This window comes from Tursiops truncatus, chromosome 15, assembly GCF_011762595.2.
Source record: "Tursiops truncatus isolate mTurTru1 chromosome 15, mTurTru1.mat.Y, whole genome shotgun sequence".
Taxonomy (NCBI): domain Eukaryota; kingdom Metazoa; phylum Chordata; class Mammalia; order Artiodactyla; family Delphinidae; genus Tursiops; species Tursiops truncatus.
Window position 1 is genome coordinate 75,074,566 of NC_047048.1, and position 23,876 is coordinate 75,098,441.

Below are 23,876 nucleotides of genomic sequence, written 5' to 3' on the forward strand. Positions count from 1 at the left end.
CAGCGAGGTTAAGTAGACTCTTGCTGCTTTGTTATAAATATATTATGTACATCCAAAACATGACATTAAAATATTACTCCGTGTTACAGAAAAGATATTAAGGCTTTCTATTATTTACATTAAACAAGCAAGCACCGTTAAAAAAAAAAAATAACCGAAACAAAAAAGCCCCACTCTTCCTTCTCTGACATACCCCCGGCCAGAGGGGACACTGTGTCCCCTTCCAAATGACAAAGACCCTTTGCAGGGGCTGTGCCCTTTGAAGACATCCTCTGATTAGACACATCAGCTCTGGCTGAAATCACATTGGCAGATGGGGGAGGGGTGGGGAAGAAGGGGGATCCAGACTTGATCAGGAAATTCCAGCCTCGTCTGGCCAGCTGCCCCCAGACCCTTGCTGCACTTTGCCATCCTTGGGTGGACAAGCTAGGCTGAAGGTGGTGACTGGGGCTGTCTATCCACCCAGGCCTTGGGGGTCAGTCTGCAGGTCCATGGCAGGGTAATGCTCCAGGGACAGTTAGGTGTGCCTGGGGGCTCCTAGACCACTGAGGGCAAAGAGGAACAGACGACTCAGTGCCCCAATACCAGCCACACTGAAGGGCTGCCCAGTGGGGCAAGGGGTGGTGGGAGTGTGGGGAGTTGGTGAACTTCTCCTCAACCCAAGGGATGGCTGGCAGGGTGGGGCTCTTTTTTTTTCTTTTTTTTTTGCAGAGTCAGGTTTGGCAGACAGAGCAGTTCAGGTGGCTGGGGAGGGGTCAAGGAAAGAAAACGAAAAAAAGGAAATGAAAAAAATCAGTGGCTCAAGTATTCTGTGTCACAAGGGGTGGGCTGGGGGTGCCCGGGCCCAGCCCAGGAGGTGTCCTCTCCACCTGGATGGGCCAGCGCAAGGAGGCTGGAATTTGGCAGATGGCTTCGGTTTGGGGGAGCTGGGTAAGGTTGGCAACGAGGTGGTGGCCCGGAGGAGTTATTTGACCTTCTGTGCCCATTTCATGTCGTCTGCCCGAGGCTTCTCGCCTGTCAGGCCCTGGATAATGTCCTCTAGGCGTCTCCAGAAGCCCATCTTCTCGAGAGGGTAGTTGAGCCAGCCTGCAGTGGAAACAGGGCAGGGGGGTGTGCGGAGGGGTTGAATGGGAGAGCAGCAGTGAGAGGACGTAGAGAGAGAGCTGGCCCTGCCTCGGGCAGGGGAGGAACAGAGTTAAGTCTGCAGGAGGCAGGGGACAAGGACTGACCGAGGAATTTTGGGACAGGGGCTTCCCACCAATGGGTTTAGAGGCTGCTCAGATATGCCTTCATCCCCTCATTCACCTTCTTATTGAGTGCTTACTATATGCCAGGCATGGAGGCAATGTTTCTTATCATTTGGCTCTAATGCTACCTCTTCCAGGAAGCCTTCCCTGACTACCGCTTAGCAGTGCTCCTGTCCTGTCACGTCACCCTTTCTTATTTCTTTACAGCTTTTATGATAACCTGTAACCAATCTCATTAATTTGTCACCTCCCTGTTTTGTGTTGGTTTTTATCCCCAACTCCCAACTAGAATGTCAGCTCCAAAGAGTAGAACCTCATGTTGTTTCACTGTTGTCCCACTGCCTAGGATGATGCCTGGCATATGGTAGGTGCTCAATGAACAGTGCTCATAATCTTATTTAATCTGTATTACAGTCTACCACCTGAACCTTGAAGTACATACTATTATTAGTCCCACTTTCCACATGAGAAGACTGAGTCTTGGGGACTTCCCTGGTGGCGCAGTGGTTAGGAATCCGCCTGCCAATGCACGGGACACAGGTTCGAGCCCTGGTCTGGGAAGATGAACATGCCGTGGAGCAACTAAGCCCGTGCGCCACAACTACTGAGCCTGCACTCTAGAGCCCACGAGCCACAACTACTGAAGCCCGCGCACCTACAGCCTGTGCTCCACAACAAGAGAAGCCTGCGCACCACAACAGAGTAACCCCCCGCTTGCCCGCAACTAGAGAAAGCCCACACGAAGCAACGAAGACCCAACACGGCCAAAATTAAAATTAATTAATTAATTAAAAAAAAAAAAAAAAAGACTGAGCCTTGGAGGAGAGTTTCCCAATTAGTATATGGCCAAACCAAGACTGATCCCAGTTCTGGTTGAGCAGTTAAATGATCTCCACAACAGCCTAAATTCTAACCCCTCCAACTGCTCCTAGAAAGCATGACTTTAGGGTGTACAAAAAATGTTTTTTTGTGGCTCTCAGTTCTGCTTCCAGAAAGGCAAAAATCCCCAAGAAACAAAAACAAAACAAAACCCCCCCAAAACCAAACCAAACACCCCAACCCCTGCCCCCAAACCAGTAGCTTACTGAGTACCTACTATGTGCCAAGCACTTTGCATCTGCCACCTTACCACTCACACCCCAGCCCTGGGAGCTGGTATGCGAAGGAGGTAGCTGTAGCCCCATCTTGTGAATGAGAAAAACGATAACCAGGGAGGCTTGTGAGCCTCCGCAAGTCACATGTGGAGGAGCTGAAGGCTACGCCCAAGTTGGTCTGACTTAACAGCACGTGTGGTATACTTAACCTTAAAAAGATACCCAGCTGCCCCTGGAAAACCTGGTTGCCTCACCTCATCTCACCTCTTTGGCACTGGCCCATTAACTACCAACAGCATGTGGGCCTCCTTACTACTCCTGGGTCACCTGTTCCTGCCGCAGGGCCTCTGTGTACTTGCTGTTCCCTCTGCCTGGACTGATCTGTCCCTATTTATCTGCAGGGAACCCCCCTTTTTCCAGATTTCCGATCTCCTTTATCAACAGCTACGCCCCCTTCCCCCATGACTCTCTGCCCTTCATCCTGCTTTGTTTGCCCTCACAGCATTTCTCACACCTGGACTCTGCCATCTCTCCGACCCTTCTACCCCTCACGCTTCTCACTGAAGCCACACTAGCCGCCTTGCTGCTCCTCAAACAAACCAGGCATGTGGTTCCTGCCTCCAAGGCCCTTCACCTACTGCTCCTGCTGCCTGGAGAGCTCTTCCTCCAGATCTGCATGACTCTCTTCCTCAGTTCAAATGTCACCTTCTCAGCGAGGCCTTCCCTGACCACCCTATTTAAAGGGTGAAGCTCCCCATTTCCCTCTCCTACCCTCTGCATTATTTTCCTCCATAGCAGTTAGGACAATCAGATATAGCACTTGTTTTTTAGTGCTTGGAATGTCCCCTCTTAGAATGTGAATGCTATAAAGGTAGGGATTTTTGCCTGTTTTGTTCAGTGCTATGGCACATAGTAGGTGCTCAATAAATATCTGCTGGATGGATGGGTGGTTGGAATCACAACTCCATGAAGGGGGTATGTGTGTGTGTGTGTCTGTCTTGTTTACTGCTGTGTCCTTGGCACCTAGAAGAGTGCCTGGCACGTAGTAGATGCTCAAGAAACGTGTGTTCTGAGAGAATGTTCCTGCAGGACTGCACCACCTCCCACTGTGACCTGTGCCCCTTGATCCTAAGGATGGAGCTGCAGTCAGAGTGGGGGCAGCCCATTCCACGCTACCCTATAGCCGCACCTGTGGTGATGCAGAAGTAGGTCTCGTGGGGTGAGACGTGGTGGATGCGATGGTGTTTACGAGGCAGGATGACATGCCAGTCCTGCAGGAGGACGACCCAGCGCGGCAGCCCAAAGTACGTGTGTGACCACTTGTGGATCTGGTTGGTGAAGGTACCGAAGATGATCAGGCAGAAGACGAAGCATTCCCAGGGGTACAGCTGCTCCAGGACTTCTGCAGCGTGGGTAGAGGGGGGGGTGACCATAGGCCCCATACAGCTGTCCACAGGGTGGGGGCCCACTGCCAGCCTGGCCCAGCTCCCTTCCCAGGATAGCACCCAGGCCTCTTTCCAACCTCCCAAGTGAACTTGGGCAAGCTCAGACTCCCCTCTGGGCCTCAGTCTCCTCTTCTGCTCAGTAGGCAGAATGGAATAAGCATAGGTAATAGTTAAGAATGTGGGCTCTGGAATGAGGCAGAGCTGGGTGCAGATCCCTACTCTGACATTTCTTTTTCTTTTTCGGTCATGCCACGCAGCTTGTGGGATCTTAGTTCCCCGACCAGGGATTGAACCTGGGCCCTCGGCAGTGAAAGCGCGGAGTCCTAACCCCTGGACCACCAGGGAATTCCCCCCTGCTCTGACATTTCTTAACTGTACGAACTTGGGTCAACGACTCTACCTCTTTGAGTCTCAAGCTCCTCAACAACGAAATGAGAGTAAGTCTTTGTCCAGATTCCCTAGAAGCAGAGCCTGAGACAAGGATTCATGTGCCCATGTGTTATCTGACTGGTGGGGGTGGGGGGGGCGGGAAATCCTCTCTTCTGGGAAAATATCTGAGGGAGTGAGGAAAGCAGGACAGGGCAGGGGAAGAGTTAAGCAAAGATGGGGTGGGGGGAGTCTTGTCTCAGCCTGATCCTGGTGGGGTGGGGGTGGGGGTCTGAAATGTTAATGACTCCATAGAGTTGGTCCCACTCAGAGGCCGGGGGGCTCGCTTTTGCAGGCTTTTTTTTTTGTCACTGGCTTCAGGCTTATCCCAAGGGAAGAGGCGGGACCTGCCCTGGCAGTTCTCAGAAGGGGCAGCTGGATGCTCACAGCAGCTGGGGGACGGGTGTCCCCTTTGGGGAAGAGGAGGTGGGCGGGGCAGCACCCCCAACACCACAGACATTCATCACATCTGCCCGCAGCGGGGCTGCTCTAAAGACCAGCACCGTGTCACACTGTTAGGACAGGATCTGGCACAGGGGAAGGACTCATCCCCCACCTGACAGACGAGGTCGCTGAGCTTCAGAGAGGTGAAGTGACTTGCTTTGGCACAAGCTTCCTCCCCCAGGTAGTAGTCACGGCAGAGGTCTGAACTCAGGACGGGGTTGGCAGGCTACACATACTCTTTCCACTAAGCCCAGACAGCAAAACCAGAAGCCCTCAGGGCCAGGGAGGTAATTCAAATGAGCAAGGCAGGCCAGGCATTGGACAGCAGGGAGTAGTGGGGACTGTGGCAAAGTGGAAAGCGTGCATCTCTGTCTAAGGGGGTGCCCCTGCAGCTCAGCTCTGGCCCAGTACAGCCAAGTGGGAACAAAGACCCAGGGTGGCCAGATCGGATTGTTCAAGAGAAGCTGGAAACACAGATCTTTATGTCAAATATCCCAATTTTACATGAGGGAAACTAAAACTTTTTCTAATACAGTGAGCGGCAAACATACACACAAGCTACAGGAGACTCATGGGAGGGGTGCGTGTGTGCCTGTCCCCAATGGCTCCCTGAAGGCCCACCAGGGGGCACTCTTACCTGGGCTCTGGGTGCGGAACTTGTAGGCCATGTTTAACAGCGGTAGCAGCGTCACCAGGCAGTTGTCCCCATTGGTCTCAATGAAGTCGTGCCGCGTAATGGCTGTCGGGTCAATGTGATGCTCCCGGAATGGCCGGATGAAAGCCTGGGTGGGGTAGGGGGGCGGGAGAGGGGATCCATCCGACCAGTCAGCCTATGGTGGTCAGCCACTCTCCCCGACTTCCTGCACACACTCCGCGCCGGCTCACCTCCTTGCCTTTGAGATGCTGTCCCACCACGTCGCTGCTGCAGATCCCACCCAGCCTTCAGGGTCTGGGTCTAACAGCTTTAGTGCAAGATGGGTCGAAATGACCTGGTGGGGACCTTGGGCTGGTACTGCCCCCCTGTGGGCCTCAGTCTCCTGACCTGGGCTATGGGGGGGTTTGGAGACAATCTCCACCCTCCTTTCCTACCCTAAGACAATTGAGGAGGCCCCTCCCAGTGACAGGCAGGACCCTTTCTTTCCGACGTCCAGGCCCCTCCTTCTGGTAACAGCCTCCCCAGTTAAGAGTAAGCACGGGACCCTGGCCTGGCCAATCAGAGCACCCCATCCCTCTGGCCACCGTGACTGGATGAAGGATGGGTGTGTGATCCAAGCTGGGCCAATGGGAATGAGCCATGGGACTCTGGCCGAAACTATGGGAAAGGGGAGTTCTTCTACTGGGGGCACTGAGCTGGGAGGATGGAAGTCTAGGCAGCTGTGAGCCATCCTGGCCACCTTTCCCCACCTTCTCGTGTAGGGGAAAGCCTACACGAGAGTGGAGCCAGCAGAGACAGACATGGAGACGGACTGAGTCCAAAGAATATGGTCTGTCCGTCTCACTGGACCCAGCCATGCCCTAATTTGGCTCTACTCCTAAAATTTTCATTACATGAGTTAGTACCTTTCTTTGGTTAAGTTTGTACCAGATTTTCTACCACAATCAAAAAAGTCAGACTGACTCAAGATAAAGTTCAATGGAAACAGTGAGGTGTGGCAGGGAAGGCAAAGGAGAATAAGATGTGGCGTGGTCCCCAAACTCAAGGGGTTCCGGTGAGGTGGACATGTATCAAAGCTCTCTGTCCCACGCCTGATGCTTCCAGAAAACCCCAGGGGATTCTTGTTCTAGTCTTGGAGGAGGGGCATGGGGGTCAGGCTGGAACCACAGTTCCCATCTTTCAGATAGGGAAACAGGCTCAGAGAGGAAAGGGGACTCACCCAAGGTCAGACAGCCCGACCTCCTCCTGGAGGACATGGGCTGGGCTTCGGGGCTGGGTCAACATACGCACCTTCCCCACGATGGGCAGCTCCACGGAGCCCCAGGTGTCGGCTCCCCAGTGCACCACGCCAGACAAGAAGTCAGCAATGAGAGCCCCTGCAACTGTGGACAAGAAGAGCATGAGCTGGGGGGGTGGGGGGGCAGTGGACAAGAGGGAGATCCCTGCCCACTCCCCACCCCAAATCAGGAAGTCACTCACTTGCTCGCTCACTCATTCACTCATTTGTTGGGGCAGAAGGTGTCCCTTCTCTGCTTGGGACACTTTGTTCCCTGTGAATGGAGTCTCAGGAATAACATTCCTGGCCTCAATCTGTCCCTTTACTTGCTCTTCCCCAGGGAGATGTGGGGCCTCATTTGCTCGGTGAGTCTGGAGAGAGTAAACCGGGCATGCTCATATCAGCCCAACCTTTCCCTATTAGGAGCCAACTGTCCCTTTCTCTCTGACCCCCAATCGCCCCATGTAGGGAAGCCCACTCTGCCCCAGTGCTGCTGGTAACCGGATGAAAATGTCCTTCTGGGGTTTGGTGTCGGGAAGTACCTTAGGTCCACGTGGAAGCCACGTTCCCCGCAACCTAATTTTTATCAACAGTAAGTGTGATAATTTGACCTCCAGCAGCCTTTTCCTTGTCTTCGTTCTGAATTTGTTCAGAACTGGAGTGAAGTCCCCTCAGAGACCCCCAAACCATTCGCTCACTTGAGGGTTCAGTATAATACAGAGGTTACGTGCTGTTACATCTGGACTCACATTCCAGCTGTCACTCACTAGCTGTGTGACACTGGGCATGTTACTCAACCTCTCTGTGCCCCAGTTTCCTCTAGATGGATACGAATGATGATGATTAAAAAAACCACAGCAGCTACCATTTATTGAGCACTTTCTCAGTGCCAGACACAAGTGCTTTACATGCTTGATCTTAACGAATTCTCACAATCTGTTAGAAGTTGGTACCATTTTTACTCTTACTTTATAGGGGCGGAAACTGAGGCTTGGAGAACAGAAATAACTAGACTGAGGTCGCATAGATGGCAAGTGGCAGAGCTGGGCTCTTAACCTGCCTTGGGGTCCAAATATAACACAGAAGGATGCACCACGATACTGTCCACATGCGGAAACCGAGGTGGAGTGGCCAGCAAGCTGCCCAAGGTAACACACCAGTGCCACCCCCATCACGCTCCCCTCCCTCTGTGTCTCAGCCCTACTGGCATGTTCCCCTTCCCTTACACCCCCCTACATGCCTCTGGGTCTCTGCATTTGCTCTTCACTCTGCTGGAACATTCTTTCCCAAGAGGTAACACAGCTCACTCCCTCACTTCCTTTAGATCTTTGCCTCAAAGGTCTTCCGGGGACACCTGATCTAAAATTGTAACCATTCCCATCTTCCAGCATTTCCTAGCACCTATCTTCTTTTCCGAGCACCTATCACCTTGGACTTCATTTCTGTTTGTTTACTGTCTCCCCTACAAGAATATCAGCTCCACAAAGACAGGGATTTTAGTCTTGCGTTTACATTGGCTACATTCCAATTCCTCGCACATAATATGGTTCAGTAAATAAACATTTGTTGAATGAATCAATGTAAAGCATTAAGTACAGTGTGGGGCACATAGTGAGCCCTCAATACATATTATTATTGTTGTTATTCAGTCATTCAGTCTATCAAGCGACATTCTGTGAGGACCTACTGTGTGCCAAGCTCTAGAGCCAGAGGTGCATCAGACATTGAGCTCATGTCGTTGGGACAGAGATATGGGGGTGGGGGTGGGGGGAGGAAGTTGTAAACAAATACACAAAACAAATGCACTTTTAAGTGCTGGTAAATGCAGCCCACTGGGTCACGTGACTTCAGGCAACCCCTCCTCCCCTCCCAGACTGTTTCTCGGTGTGAACTGGTTGTCCAAGGGCCAGCTGGGCCATTTAAAGGTTATTCGAATTCTGCTAGGTCCCATAGCCCCTTGGTGACAGGGGACCAGGGCCCTGAGGTACTATGAAGGTTGAGAAAATCCCCTAGATGCCTCCCTGGAGAGCAGGACTCATGAGCGAGGGAGCAAGAGTGAGTGTGTGGGTCACTGTGGACGTGCAGCTCTGGTGTGTGGGCCCGAGTCATGGGTGGCTGTGAATGAAGGCTTTCCAGAGGCCCTGGAGCATCCACCCCACATATGCCAAACATGGGAGGGATGGCGGGGGGCAGGGGAGATACAGCTGCATACATTGCAAGTTCCTGGTGACAAGTGGGCCGCCAGGTGGAGACATACAGCACCTCCTGGCATGCAGAAGCCAAAGGACAGGGCGGGGAAGGGGGTGACACTGCATGGTTGGCTGGGCTGGGGAGAGGGGAGGGCTTGGCAGGGCTCAAAGGCCAGTGCACACAAGGCCCTGCCCAGGGCTAGGGAGTCATGCTCCTTAGTGACGGTGCTGGGAGGGTGGACCTGGGCTGAGGAAGGGGCTGGGGAATCTGGTGAAGCCTAGGGCGTTTGCACTTGCTGTTCCTATACCTGGCACCCCACCCTCTCCCTGAAGATCCCCGAGTGGCTGGCTCCGCTTCAGCCTTCTAGCTCAGAGCAAACATCACCAACCCCCTGGCGAAGCCCTCCTCCCAGGCAGGTGCTCTCGGTCACATCTCCCTGCTTTACTTCTTTCACAGCACTTGTCACCATCTGAGGTGACAGCCTCATTTATTTTCCCCACTTCTCTGATGAGGAAAGGGGCTCAGGGAGGTTGAAGCATCACCCCTGGTCCCATGGCTTGGAAGTGGCAGCCATGGGATGGGAAGAGGTGAGTCTACCAGCCTGCAAACCCAGCATGCTTTCACGCCCTTAATCTGTACCTCAGTAGGTCCAGGGGCATTCATAGAGCTCCTACTGCAAGCTACACAGGATGCTGTGGACACACTGCCTTGCGTCTACCAGGAGGGACTAGAGGCACTGTGGCCAAGAGCTAAGGGGGAGCTAGATCAAGGGTCGGGGGCCTCATCTCTTGCCACCATATTGCTGTATGACCCTGGGCAAGCCCTTTGCCCCCTCTGGGCCTCAGCATCTTCACTTGCACAGCGAAGGGTCAGCTAAGGTGCCTCTTGAGCCCCTGTCCCAACAGCTTGGACTAATCCTGCCCCTAAATGCTGCCTTCAGGAGAACGCAGCCCCCCAGCAGTCCCCCTAGTGCCTCCCCACCCCTGTTCCATGCAACCACCGATCCGCTTCCCATAATTATACTTTGGTTTGGCCAATTCTAGAACTTTATACAAATCGATTCTTATGGTATGTGCTTTTTTGGGTCTAGCTTCCTTCACTAGCATAATGCTTCCAGAGTCATCCATGTGGTTGTGTGTATCAGGAGTTCATCCTTTTTATTGCTGAGTAGCATTCCACCATCTGGATGTACCACAGTACATTTATCTGTTTTGCTCTTGGACGACTAGGTTGTTTCCAGGTTGGGGCTGGTATGACTCAGGCTCCTGTGAACATGCATTCACAAGCCTGTGTGAAGATCTATGCCCTCATCTTCTTAGGGTAAAGACGTCAGCTATCTATCTATCTATCCATCCATCCATCCATTTATTTATTTATTTACTTTTACTGGACATTTATTGAGCATTTATAGTTACCAGGCTCTGTGCCAGAACCTTAAACGTTTTATCTCTCTTAATCCCTAAACTGTACCAAGGCCAGTCCTAAGCTGGTTATACATCTTATCTCCTTAATCGTCCTAAGCATTTAATCCTTACACATGATAACAATGATAATAAAAACAATATTAGAAAAACGTTTTGTGATCACCGTTAACATTGGGGTGCTTCCTGTGTGCTGGGTGCTTTGTCAAAGGTGTTAAAAAGTGCATCATCAAAAAAAAAAAAAAAAAAAAGTGCATCATCAGGTGTACAACTCCCCACAGATTAAATATGGGCTGTACACAGTGACTTCTCTCCAAGGGGAATACAGTACAGAAGCGGGGTGGGGGGGTGGGAAGAGAGTAACTTTACAGTGGAGAAACCTGACAAATACCACTTGGGCCAGGTGGTCAAGGTCAACATCATGGGGATAAGTCATGCTGACGGTACATACCCTTGCTACGAGGTGATGAAAATGGCACTTGCCCTCTGAGCGCTTCCTCCCCAAGACACATAACCCACTAAAAAAAAACACCAGACGAGTTCCAGCAGATGGGCATCCTACGAGCACTCCTCCAAACTGTTCAGATCACTGAAAACAGGGAAAACCTGAGAAACTCTCACAGCTAAGGAGCCTCAAGGGACGTGACAACTAAACGTGATGTGGAATCCTGCATGGGATCCTGGAACAGAAAAAGGACATTAGCTAAAAACTAAGGACATCTGAATAAACTATGGACTTTAGTTCATAATAACGTATCCATATTGGTGTATTAATTGTAACAAACGTATGACAGTAAGATAAGATGTTAATAATAAGGGAAATTGGGGGCAGGGCATATATGGGAACTCGATGTACTATCTGCTCATCTTCTGTAAATCTAAAGCTGTCCTAAAAAATAAAGTCCATTTAAAAAAAACGTGTATTGGCACTTCCCCGGCGGTCCAGTGGTTAGGACTGCGTGCCCCCGCTGCAGGGAGCACGTGTTCGATCCCTGGTCGGGGAACTAGGATCCCGCGTGCCACTAGATGTGGCAAAAAAAAAAAAAAAAAAGAAGTGTATTATCTCACATCACGTCCATTGTGATAGGCCCCACCACACCCCACGTGCCAGAGGAGGAAAGGAGACCTGAAGGGTGAGGGCTGCCCCAAGGTGGTCAGGGCTGCTGGCGAGTGGCCAGAGACCAAGGCGAGGGCCATTCATGATGATGCTGAGCCTTCACGTCCACGTCTGGGAAATGGGGACATTAATGGTACTTACTTAACTACAGTCAGTTAATAACAGTGGGCTAATCCTTGGGACATAGCAAGTGCTCCCCGAATGTAGCTACAGTTAGTAGTTAAATATTATTCCTCTCTCTGAGCCTCAAGCCCCTGGCCTTGTCAGGCTGCTGAGCAGGGAGGGATGTGGGCTTTAGGCAGACGTCAGGAATATTTTTTGGAGGGACAGAGCCCACCCCCCCCCCCCAAGGGAGGAAACGGCTCTGTGATCTATGGGCGGTGGCTGTTTCTAGAGGAGCAACTCCAGGCCTTCAGGCCTGCTGCCCAAGTCCTCTTTAATGGGGGTAGAGGTGGCAGAGGCGGGCACACAGAAGCTTCTTTGTCCCAATGCTGGTGTCAGCGCCTGGTGGCTGGTTCACTCTGGGGGCAGCTTGGGCCTAGTTACCACCCTGCCTGTAGGACACTGGGACAGCATAGGAGATGATGATTCACTCCAGGCTACCCTGACTCACCAGGTGACCTTGAGATAGTCCCTGGGCCCCTTGGGGCCTCCATCTCCCCACAGGTCACCTGTCTGGGACTTCTTCGTGCCCTGCCCACCTCAAGGCCTGTTGTGGAGGCAGAGGGGCTGAGACAGAGGCAGACACTGCTGAAGGCTGGTCCCTACAGTCCTGGGGCCAAAGCCTGTCTTTACCACCTTTCAGCTCGGATCCCGTGGAGACTTCGCACCTGACCTACAAGGCTGGCCATGACCTGGGGCCCTGCGAGTGCTGACCTTTGCATTCACTGTGCCCCCTGCCTGGAACCCCTGCCCCCCCCCCCCACTTGTCTGCCAGAAACTCCCACTCACTCCTTCAGGCACTGGCTCAGAGCCCTCACACTTTCCCTCCAGTTTCCCCAAGTGCGGCAAATAGCTCGGGGCTCCAGGGGCCACTCATTTATTACTCATTCACACTGTCCTTGTCAAGGTCACTAATGACCTCCACGGGGCCAAATCCGGTGGTCCCCTCGCTGCCCCATCTTGCTGCTCTGCTCAGCTGGCTGCTCCCAGTTGATCCCCGAGTCTTCTGGAAACACATTCTCCTCTCAGCCTGTGCAAGCCTGCCCAGCTCCCCTTTCTCCCCCTTGGCTGGCTCTTCCTCCTCTCCCCGTCCCAAGCACGGGAGGCCTCGGGGGCCTCTCCTGTGCTCGCACACAGTCCCTCTGCCCCACCCCGGGGCCCTCTGCCAGCATCTGGGCTTCAAACACCATCTCTACTCTCAGGACATCCAGATTTCCGGATTTCCAATTTCCTGCTCAACACCTTCCCTTGGCCCTCAGGCAGGCATCCCAAGCATCTCCCCTCACGCGGGTCCTCTAACCTCCTCCCGGTCCCTTCTTCCATAGTTCAGGCCACTGACCCCTCCCCCCTCCCCTCCACAGCCAACCTGACAGCACATTCTGGTGCCCATCTTTCACAGCTCACCCAGAATCTGACGACTTTTCACCACCTCCACTGCCCTACAGGGTTCCGGGCCACCACCTTCACCTCCTCTCTGGCCCTCCCTGCCCCCATCCATCCTCCCTGCAGCATGAGATGATGTCAGCTCCCTGTGGGAAAATCGCCAGTGGCTTCTCACGGCCTGTAGAATAAAACCCCCAATCCAGACCATGGCCTTCAAGGCCCTACACGACCTGCCCCCACTGCCCCCAGCTGTGCCTCAGCTGCCACCAACTACTTTTCCTTTGGTTAGTTTTCTCAGGCCACACGGGCCTCCTCTCTATCCTCCAAATGCTCAGGGCTCACCCCAGCCTCAAGGCCTTTGCAGCACTTGCTGTTCCCTCTGCCTGGGACACCCCAGGGACAACTGTTTGCCTCCCCTCCCTCACCTCCTTCAGGTCTCTGTGCAAATGTCACTTTTCCAGAGAGCCTTCCCTGACCTCTTACCTCTCCTCTTCGCCGCCAGCTCCCCTATCTTGACTCTGCTACCCAGGATTGCGTCATCTGTCTGTATTTATTAACTGGGCACCTTTTCAGGGCTTCTGGCTCCCTTGGTTTCAGGGGCACCAGAACCTCTTGGGAGACAGCAGCAGGTGGGCTGTGTAGGCTGGCACGGTGCCCTTACTTCCGGCATGTCAACACACAAATCAGGGCAGCTACTTAAATCCATTAGGAACTGTGCAAACACTACTATCAGGGGATTGTCTGCCCTTATCAGCCCAGAGGCAAAGGTGCTGGGTGGAAGGGCTGCTATCACAGGCAGGAGGGAAATCTCTTGGATCTGGTCCCAACCGACCAGGGAGGCAGCGACCTGCCTGGGATGCCCACCCTCCCGGTTCACACAACATACACCTGGGGGCTCTGGTGCTACTGATCCTCTGCCCAGACTGGGCCCACTGCCTAGAACACCCTTTCCTCCTAGTGCCAACTGGAGGCTGCGTAGTCCCCGGCCAGGTCTGGATATGAAATCCCAGACTCTGCTGCTGCCCGGGTTACGGTCGATGGGCAAGTCACCTGGCCTCTCAGAGCACAGGGATCAGACCCTCCTCACTCAGTTGCCACCAAGAGTTAAAAGAGCCCAGCGTGGGTCTTGCACACGGTAGGCTTGGGAAATATCCACTGTTAAACTGACCGTTGAGGCAGAAGGTCTGAGCCCCGGGGAGTGAATGTTGGGCGGTGTCCCCTCCTCACCTCTACTCAGTTGCTGCCCTCTCAGCAGTTATGCACACCTGCATTTTGCCCTCACAAAGGCCCTAGGAGGCAGGGGCTGTGAGCAGTCTCACTTTCCAGATGTGGAAGACAAGGCTCAGAGGTGCACTGACACTTGCCCAAGGCCACACAGCCAGGAAGTGGCAGAGCTGGGACTTGAACCCAGGACTGTAGGGGCCTGCTCGTGACCACCCCCAGATGGGGCGTCGGGGCTCACACTGTCTACATCCCTGCCCTTGAATGTGCTGTTCCAAGGCAGAGAGGCTGGAGGTGCAGGTCCTTCTCACCCCTGGGCAGAGAGGACATGTCTGGCTCCTGTGGGCGGGGCCCAGGCTCCCTGGCACTAGATGGCTTAACCTCCTTCCCCTTCAGCTGGTCCGCCCCCAGCACATGCTTATCCCCACCCCAGACCCAGATGGCTCAATTAGCTGGCCTGAGCGCTACTGGCTTAGGTGACCAGAATGCTTTTAATGTGACTGTGGAAGCTGAACACTTGGGGCTGGCTAGGCGGACCAAGGGCACAGCCACTGCCCTGTCAGCCTGGGAGCCCAGGGTGGGGGAAGGGATGAACACCTGAATTAGAGGGAAGAGGGGAGGGGCGGTGTGCGGAGAGGAAGGAACTGAGTCACTCCAGGACCTGGGAGTGGAGACAGTGAATTAAGAACTATGTCGTACTCTCTGTTTTGAGGTGTGACTCTGGCCGGTCCCTTCTCTGAGGTTCGGTCTCCTCGTCTGGAAAATGATAACTGCAGCCTCCACCCCCCCCAGGTCTGTGGATGGGTGAGGACTGACCGATGGAAAACACTCAACAGGTACTAATACACTGCAGCTCATTCATTCACTGATTCAATAAATATTTACCGAGCACCTACTGTGTGAGGCTTTGTGCTTGGGGCTGGGGACACAGCAGCAGACAAAAATCCCTACTCTCAGGGAGCTGATATTTGAGTGGGGGAGACAGGTAATAAACAAAGAAACAGACTGTATAACAGAGTGGGGTGAGGGATGGTGTATGGCAGGGCTGCTATTGTTGAGGGAGAGCCTCCCCGAGGAGGTGACCTAGACGAGGCAGGGAACCACACAGGTACCTGCTGGAAGAGAGTTCCAGGCACAGGAACAGCATGTGCAAACGCCCTGAGCTGGGGTGTGCCTGACAGCACCTGGTGGAGGCACAGCGAGAGGCCACTGTGGCGGCAGCAGGGTGAGCCAGAGGAGAGGAAGGAAATGATGTGAGGCGGGGCTGGGGCCAGGCCGTGCTGAGGAGTTGGTGTTTTATTCTAAGTATACAGGGGACAACAGGCCAGTGGCGTGACCTCACGGAGGATCCAACGGGATTCTCCCAGCTGCCTGTGGAGAATGGACAGTGCGGGGCAGAGGTGGAGGCGGGGAGACCAGGGAGGAGGCTTCCACCATAGTCCAGGCTGGAGGGTGGTGCTGGACCAGGGAGGGGATGTAGAGGTGGACAGTAATGGATGCTGGATGCATCTCGAAAGGACAGCCAAGAGCATTTGCTGATGCTCTGGAGTGGAATGTGAGAGAAAGGAACTGAGGATGACACCCAGGTTTTTGGCCCAAGTGACAGGAAGGATGCAGGTGCCACCGACTGAGATGGGAGCCAGGGTTCCCACAACCTGTACCCCATTCGTGTGCACACAAGCGCGCGCACACCCACCCCCACGCACACACGTGTAAGTCGCCATCAGAGTGGCGCAGACACTGGGTAGGTCCCTGGCCCCTGGGGAAACCGAGGCGGGCAGCAGGGCTGCGGGCACTCACCGACTCCCAGCATTACAAGAGGTGTGTGCTCCCAGTGAGCCAGCAGCAGGAGGTGGACCGTGTTGTGGGCGATGAGGCTGAAGCACAGCACCACACAGCACCACTCCTGGAAGCGCTTGCCTGCAGGGAGAGGAGGCGAGAGGTGAGTGCAGGGCGGGTGGCAAAGGCCCAGGGAGCAAGGATCAAAGCCAGGCAGAGCTGGGCCCATGGGGGCTCTTCGACTGTGTTCTGAGAGTCTGCAGTGCTGACTACAGGCTGAACGCAGGGACTGCCTGCCCATTTCACAGATGATGTCACCGAGGCCTGGAGAAGGGGCGGGGCCTGCTGAAGGTCAGACACTCAGGGCCGGGTGTGTTAAACCAAGCCCTTCTGGTGGGGCCCTTCTGAGCACAGGCCCCCTGTGCACAGGTCTGATGCCCATGAAGCTGGCCTTGCCCATGCTGATTCTGTGGCAGACAGGACCAGAATACTGGTCTCTTGGGCCCCTTTGGGCTCTCTCTGGAGACATGTGAAGGAATTTTAATGAGCTTCTTTTTTTAACTGTCATCATCCCATCACCTGTCCCCTTTTGTAGGTAATTATTTGGAGGCAGAGGCTACAAACGGCTTTTAATCATGGAGGTTCAGACCCCGCCCAACCTCCATCAAGCAGGGCTCCAGGCAATGAGTCAGGAATTCAGGAGAAATAAGGCCTTGGTTATCCCCTCTAGGGCTCCAGCCACAGGGAGAAGAGGCAGTGCCGATGAAGGGTCTCAAACTCCAGGGGCCAGGCAGGTGATTTGAAGGAGTGAGGTGGGCTGGGTGGGGACAGTGGAATACCACAGCACATGTGCCCTTTCTAAAGCAGTAGCCACTAACTGGCTGACTACTGCCAAGGGGGAGTGTGGGCCCAGGGAGGCCAGACCTTCTAATTCTCAAGAGAAGCCAGCAATCAGGATGTGGGTGTGAAATCGTCTCTTTAAATCTTGGCACCTGTTTTAATAGCATGTGAGCTCAGACAAGCTGATTCACTCACTGCAGCTTTGTTGCAGGTATAGAAATTTTGAAAATAACCTTTGTGTCCATTGCCGGGGGACTCAGACAAATTAATTTGGTTTATGGCATCTCTGTAGCTAGGAAAAAAGCCTGGGTGACTGTTAATGTGTGGCTATGGAGGGACATCCAGGACAAACTGGTAAGTGCAAACAGCAAAGTGCTAAACAGCCATTTATGTGAAAAAAGGGAAGAAAACCTACACGGTCGAGACTTTTTCACGTACTCCCTTTTGAACTTAAAATTTGTGAATGCAGGACTTCCCTGGTGGCGCGGTGGTTAAGAATCCGCCTGCCAATGCAGGGGACACAGGTTCGATCCCTGGTCCAGGAAGATCCCACATGCCACGGAGCAACTAAGCCCGTGAGCCATAACTGCTGAGCCCGTGTGCCACGACTACTAAAGCCTGCATGCCTAGAGCCCGTGCTCTGCAGCAAGAGAATCCACCGCAATGAGAAGCCCACGCACCGCAATGAAGAGTAGCCCTCGCTCGCCGTAACTAGAGAAAGCCCGCGTGCAGCAACGAAGACTCAACATAGCCAAAAATAAATAAATAAATAAGTAAATAAGACTATTAAAGCAAAAGGAAACAAAAAGACCACGTGGGTGATACCACGTGCGACAGGGCCCCTGGGAATACTGTTTTCTCAGGCAGCTGGTCCCAAGGACAAATCTGCTCTTACATATCTCTACCTGGAACCTCCACCTCCAGGAAGCCATCCATGATGCCTCCTTTAACCCCCAGGCTCTCCCAACATGGGACCCATATCATGAGGGACTGTCACTGCCTGTCTAACATCTGTCTTCCCCTCCCTAAATGTGAACTCAGGAGGCCTGGGGCCATGCCTGGCTTGCTCACCAGGGTCCTGGCACACAGTTGTTGCTTAATAAATGCTTGTGGAATGAACAAATTCCCAACCACGACCCTAGAGAAAGACTGCCAGGCTTTGTCTCTGGGCACCCCTCACTGAAGCACTGTGAGAAGGAAGTATGAGGCGTCCCACTGTTCCTGACAGGAAACAGGCTCAGAGAGAGAAAGGGCCTTGTCCGGGCTGTAGAGCAGCAGACTGTGCCCTGAGCCAGAATCCGAACAGCGGCCCTGTGAAAAGACCAAGGCTCAGAGAGGGAAAGGACATGCCCAGGGTCACATCCCTCAGCCCCTCTCATACAGATGAGGACCCCGAGGCCCAGAAAGGGCTAGGATCCCAACAGCATCACACAGCAGCAGATGCAGAAGCCCCTTGCTGCTTTCTTCGTAGTCAGGGGCTGTTTCCCTTGGGCCACGGGGCTATGCTACCCCAGGGGCCCCCACCTGGGGTCACCATGACCAGGCCCAGAAGGGCCTTCCCTTTTGCAGCTCCTGTTTGTGGCCAGGACCTGGGGCTCAGAAGCAGGAAGCCAGGAGGGGTGGTGGTAAGGGACAGGTGATTCTTCAGTACCGATCTGCTGCCACCCAGCCTGTAGGGACAGCAACAACAACAATGGCTAACACCCACTGAGGCCTATTATGGGCTGGGGTACAGGGTGCAGCCCGCATCAGAGATGCTGCAGACCCACTCCCTCTGTCATATTTTGCTCTTAGTTTTGAAAAAATCAGCTACACTTAAAAAAAAAAAAAATCACATGAAACTACCTCCTTTGAGAACATAGGGCTCTGGCCAGCCCAAGCCTGCCTCCATCAGATGGAGCAAGAGCTCCTTGTGGACCCCAGTCCGCTCCCCTCCCTGCAGCCTCATACTGGGTGGCTTCCCTGGGTGGCGGTCCTGGCCAAGTCCCTGCAGTCACCTGAGGTTTCAAGCCCAAGGCATAGTCTCTCAGTCTCTCATTCAAGTCTCAGTCCCTCCAGGGAGCTACTGTGCGATCCCAATTTCCTAGATGAGGAAACTGAGGCTCTGCAGGTAAAAATGAAAACTGGGTTTGGATCCTGAGCTCGTTAGCCTGGATGTTCGGGGCTGTCCTGATTCCAAAGATAGCCCAGCTCTCTCCCCTTGCCACAAAGAATGTCCCCAAATCTGAATATTTTCCCATCTAAACTCTCTCTCTGGCCTCGGTATCCTTCTGCAGAACAAGTGCCTCAACTATGACCCATAAAAACTACATCTATTATAACAAGCGACCTTCACGGAGCACCTGTTACATACCAGGGCCAGTGTCAAGGACAATCCCAACAAGCCCTTGCCTGCCGCACGCCATGGGCTGGGGGCTATTTGCCCCATCCTTCAGAAGGAGAAAGTAGGCCCGGAGAGATGAAGTGTGCTGTCCAAAGTCCCTCGAGAATCCCCAGAGTCACAGCATGGACAGTCTGCTTGGCAGGGACCGCGTGGTCAGGTGGTCTAAATGGTGTCGCTTCACAGATGTGCAGACTGAGGCCCAGGGAGGGGAAGGACTTTCCTCAGGACAGAAGGGCTCAGGCCACCTCTGGCAGAGTGCTGAGCCTTGTTTCCCTGAGCCAGCCCCTGGCCTGGCCAGGGTCCACGATCTGGGCTGAGTGACAGTAGTGACTGCCTGTTGGCCTGGGGAGGGGGCCAGGCTTGTGTGTGGAGGGCTGGGAGGTGCAGGGCAGGCCATCTCTGCTTGCCTGGGGACAGGCCACAGCCAAAGGCTTGGTATCAGGCCCGACTCTTCTGGTTTCAGTCAGACAAGCCCTGGAACCTGCACTTCTGATGGTCCTTGGCCACCACTAGGAGACACTCGGCCTCAGGGAGGTGGGGGGACAGGAGGTAGAGAGACCAGAGAGACACAGAGGAAGAGAGAGAGAGATGGGACAGAACAGGAATCAGAGACACAGAAAGATGAGAAACAGCGGGGTGGTGGTAGTGGGAGGAATTGGGCGATTGGGATTGACATATATACACTAATATGTATAAAATAGATCACTAAAAAGAACCTGCTGTATAAAAAATAAATAAAGAAAATAAAAATTTTTTAAAAAATCGATGAGAAACAGAGAGAAGAGGAAGACAGAGACAGGGAGTGATTATAAGGTGACAAAGAGAACATGAGTATGGCCAGAGAGAAGGAGAGACAAAGAAATGGAAAATGAACAAGACTTACTGAGGGAGACAGAGGGAAAGCTGGGCCAGGAGCATGACAAGGACCAGGCCTGGACAGGGAAGGGGCCTCAGGGAGGCCTGTCTTGGGGGACAGAATCCAGGCGCAGCTCTGGGACTATAGGCCAGGACCCCCACCCAGCACTCCTGACACCCTCCACCTTCCCCCCACCACACGCTAAGAGTCCCTGTGTCCCACAGGGCAGGGGCATCCGTAGTTAGCCAGGGTGGGTGAACAGGGGCTCTGGTGACCCCCCAAGATCCACCCCTGGAGCCTAGGTACCTGAGAAGTGGGACCCACATATCCAGAGGTCAGTTGGCACCTGCCGGGAAGCTGGACACCTGCCTTGCCTCCAGGCTTGCCCGTGAGACTGGGGTAGACCTGCCAAGTCCACCCACCCTTCACAAACGTCGGCACCTGGCAGAGGGTGGGGTGGTGCTGCAAACCCCTAACCTGGACCCTCTGTGGCTCCCTGGACCTGGGGGAGTGCTTGGGTCAGACACTCCTTGGCCAGACACTCAGGGTCCATGGGATCAGGCTGAGGCTGCCCTGACCAGACAACTCACAGCTCTCGGCCGACGCTAGGCCCACTGTCTCTGCCGCCAGCCCTGCACGCGTGCTGCTCTGCTGACCTGGAACACTGGTGCCCCTCCTGCACACGCACTTGGGCTGGCTCACTTCCACAGCAAAGATTCGGAACACAGAACCTAGAACGCCCCGACCAGTGTTCTCATTCTGGTCCTGCTAACTGTCTGTGTGACTGTGGGCAGGTCACCACTCTTTGCTAAGCCCCAGGGAAAGTCTTAAAGATGGACAGGGTGCAGGCACTTCAGGCAAGCCAAAGAGATGCCGCCCCTGGCCTTGCTCACCTTCCCCTCTGGTGGGGGCAGACACAAGCCTAATCCCAGGCACGACAAACGTTAGGAAGAACACATGTCGGGGGTGGGCTACGAGGAGGCTACGGGGGTCTCGGTTTCCTCCCCTGTAAAATGGAGTTAATACCAGGATGCCCCTGAGACAACTGTAGTGAGGATGAAATGAGAGCACATAAGGGAAGTGCCCAGCACATAGTCAGTGCTCAATAAATGTCAACTCTGTTAACTGCCGTATTATTGCTGCCAGTTGTCATGGTGCCAACCCATCACTGGCCCCAGGAATCTCAAGAATTCAGTCCTGGAACCCAGAAACTTTCCCTACTCTCCCCCAGCTCACTCTGTTCCAGCCCACAGGCCTCTTTGGTGTCCTGCAAATACTTCAGGCTTGCTCCCACCGTAGGGCCTTTGCACTTGCTGTGTCCCTGGTCTGGACCAATCCTTCCTCAAATATCTTCAGGAGTCCCTCCCTTCTGGTCTCTGTTCAATTGTCACCTGCTCAGTGAGGCCTTAACTGCCCCCTCTCTAAAATGTCACTGTCCCCAACATTTCACTTCTCCCTTTTCTGCTGTATGTCTGTTCCACAGCACTTGCCACCACTGGGCAAGTAAGATATTTCCCTTATTTACTGGGTTTACTAAAAAGGCCAGCTCCATTTTTCCTGTTTTGTTCACCTAGAACAGGGCATGGGACGAGGGTGTTCAATATGTATTCAGCCTGGCCCCTTATTTTATAGGTCAGGCCCAGAGACTGAGGTTCTTCCTCAAGGCCAAGCGACACAGACGGGCAGAGGGAGGTCTGTGGAATTTGGAGAAACTAGTCTCTTCCTCCTTCACTCCCCCTCTCCAGGCACTCCCCCTGCCCTGCCCCAGCTCTAGGGTAAGAGGAGATAAGGCCTCTGATTGCAGGCTTGGGGCACCAGGAGACTGTCTGCAGCCTTAAATCCCTGCAGTGGCTGCTCTTCAGAGAGTGAGGGGCACTTGGGGATACCAGAATTGGGCAAAGATGCAATCATGGTGGAATGAGAAGATGGCAGTCCATTGAGGAAGCTCAGAATGCCCAGGTATGATCTGGTTGAAGGTGGGTAGGGTTCACTTGAGTGGGCATAGCTGGACACCAAAGGAGGCAGGCTTTGAATCCTTACCCTTGATTCCCAGGTGGTGAGTCTGAGAAGCAGAGAGGTGAGAGAGCTTACTCCAAGACTCACAGGGAGGGTCAGACTATTGGATTAATAATAGGGATTGCCTACTGTATGACAGGCACTGCACCAAGGTAGACGATCTCATTTCCTCCTCCCAGCGACACTAAGGAACTGATAAACTTTATCTTGTATCCATTTTAGAGGTGAGGAAACTGAGGCTCAGAAAGGGAAAGTGCCTTGGCCCAGGTTACACAGCTAAGAAGAAGAGTCAGGATGCCAAGTCCAGCCTGCCCCAGGGAGCACAGGAGGTTTTAAGTCCACAAGCTGGGTGTTGGGGGAACAGGCTGAAGAAACCATGGTATCCTGGGCCAGGTGCCCAAGTCAAGTATGAAAAAAGTCACACCCAGAACATGGCATTGCAAGTCCAGAAAGGCCTCTGGTGATCTAGGACTCAACAAGAAAGCAAATGGCCCAAGGTCACACAGATAGTTATGGCAGAGATGGTAGGCAAACCCAGGCCAGTTAGGGAGAAAAGCCAAAGGTGGTAGTGGACCCATGCCCACCCCAGGCAAAGGCTGTGCATGGTGGTTGCCCCCTAGCAAAAGGAAAGATGTCAGAATGTTTGACAAACAAAGCTTGATGTGATGGCAACACCCAGGCAGAAGGGCCTCCCAGTCACTCGACTCTGGAGTTCTCAAAGGCACTTCCCTTAACCCCTGGGGACACTCTGCCCTGCTGGGGTCTGGCAATGAGATTCTTGAGGCTCAAGTGGAAGTCAGAGAACGGGGTGGAGGCTGGTGCTTGCTGGAAAAGAAATGGTAGGCCCAGCAGGAAGAAACCAGAGACCTTGTCCTGGGGCAGAACCAGAGCAAGGGTCTCTGAGTTGTGGTCCAGTCTGGGGACCCCCAAGTCCCAATGGAGGGGGCTAATATATCTACATGGGGGAAGGAAATGGCTGGAATTGGGGCTTGTATATGAGAGGAGCTTAAACTGGAAGATTTGCAGTGCCCTCACCACCGGGGATTCCAAAATATAGGATGAGAGTTAATGCAGTGGGGGAATGGTGGTCTGTAGACTGAAACTATAAATCTAAGATGGGGCTTTGGAGGAAGTGCCTCTGGGGCACTCTAGCTGGGGGCCCCTGAGTTGGGGTTCCCAGAGCAGGGGGCCTGACATGCCCAGATCTGAGGTCACTACCTCTGGGTCCTGGCTGGGGTGCAGATGGGGCCCTAGAGTGCGAATTTTGGATCTGGGGAACCCGGGATAGGGTGTGACTTTTAGGGGTCAGTGCATGTGGCTGAGGGGCTGCCTTCGGCTTGGACAGGGTCCTGGGGTGGGGGGGTCCCTAAGGCTAGGGGCGCTCTTTGCAGCCGCAGGTACCCTGAGCTAGGATCCGGACCTGGCTGTGTGATGTGAGCTGTCCAGAAAGCCCCGGGGCTGGGATTCTGCCTTGGGCTTGGAAGGGGCGCTGGGGTGGGGTCCCCGGACTTAGGGGAGCTATTTGCAAGTTAAAAGCCGCAGATGGAGTTCTGCATCGGGGCCGGAGGCTGGGGCTCCGATATTGGCGACCCGGGGTTGCTGTCCGCAGCCCAGGCTGATGACTGCAGGCCCGGAGGGGAGCCCGGAGGTCCTACCTGGTGAGTAGAGCGCGGCCAGCTCGCGGGCCCCGGCATGCTGCGCGCCCCAGCGCCGGCTATACGCCGCCTCGTCCTCGTCGACCTCCGGCTGCTGGCCCGGCCCGTCTTCGGCGCCCGCCATAGCCACTCGCCCGGCCAGCCCGGTGCGCTCTGCTGGCGGCGGCGGCAGCTGCGGGGCCGCGGAATCGCGGCGATATCACGCCGCCCAATGACCGCCCAGTCCAGGCGCGGCTGCGGCGGCGGCGGGGGCCTCGCCCGGCCGC

At 54.1% G+C, this 23,876-nt stretch overlaps 1 protein-coding gene and 1 long non-coding RNA gene across 3 annotated transcripts; one reads left to right on the top strand and one right to left on the bottom strand.

The window, feature by feature from the left end:
- Positions 1-26: 26 nt before the first annotated feature.
- PEDS1 (plasmanylethanolamine desaturase 1) lies at positions 27-23,823 on the bottom strand. Of its 2 annotated transcripts, XM_033840856.2 has the most exons (6): positions 23,611-23,821; positions 15,882-16,001; positions 6,602-6,693; positions 5,294-5,438; positions 3,531-3,743; positions 27-1,086 (listed from the first exon to the last, which is right to left on the bottom strand). In XM_033840856.2, the coding sequence occupies exons 1-6, from the start codon at positions 23,732-23,734 to the stop codon at positions 965-967; spliced, it is 816 nt and encodes a 271-aa protein (XP_033696747.1). In that variant the 5' UTR covers positions 23,735-23,821; the 3' UTR covers positions 27-964. The 2 variants fall into 2 exon arrangements, with proteins under 2 accessions (XP_033696747.1, XP_019799379.1); XM_019943820.3 differs by lacking the exon at positions 15,882-16,001 and having other exon boundaries at positions 23,611-23,823.
- On the top strand, positions 3,740-10,452 carry LOC141276559 (uncharacterized). Its single transcript, XR_012326390.1, has 2 exons — positions 3,740-4,223; positions 7,563-10,452. It is a non-coding gene; the product is annotated as an uncharacterized lncRNA (long non-coding RNA).
- Positions 23,824-23,876: the final 53 nt, after the last annotated feature.

Coding starts and splice junctions, on each gene's coding strand:
- PEDS1 (XM_033840856.2), bottom strand. CDS start 23,734: ATGGCGGGCGCCGAAGACGGGCCGGGCCAGCAGCCGGAGGTCGACGAG. Junction 16,002..23,610: donor GGCCGCGCTCTACTCACCAG/GTAGGACCTCCG, acceptor CTCTCCCTGCAG/GCAAGCGCTTCCAGGAGTGG. Junction 5,439..6,601: donor AGCTGCCCATCGTGGGGAAG/GTGCGTATGTTG, acceptor TACCCCACCCAG/GCTTTCATCCGGCCATTCCG.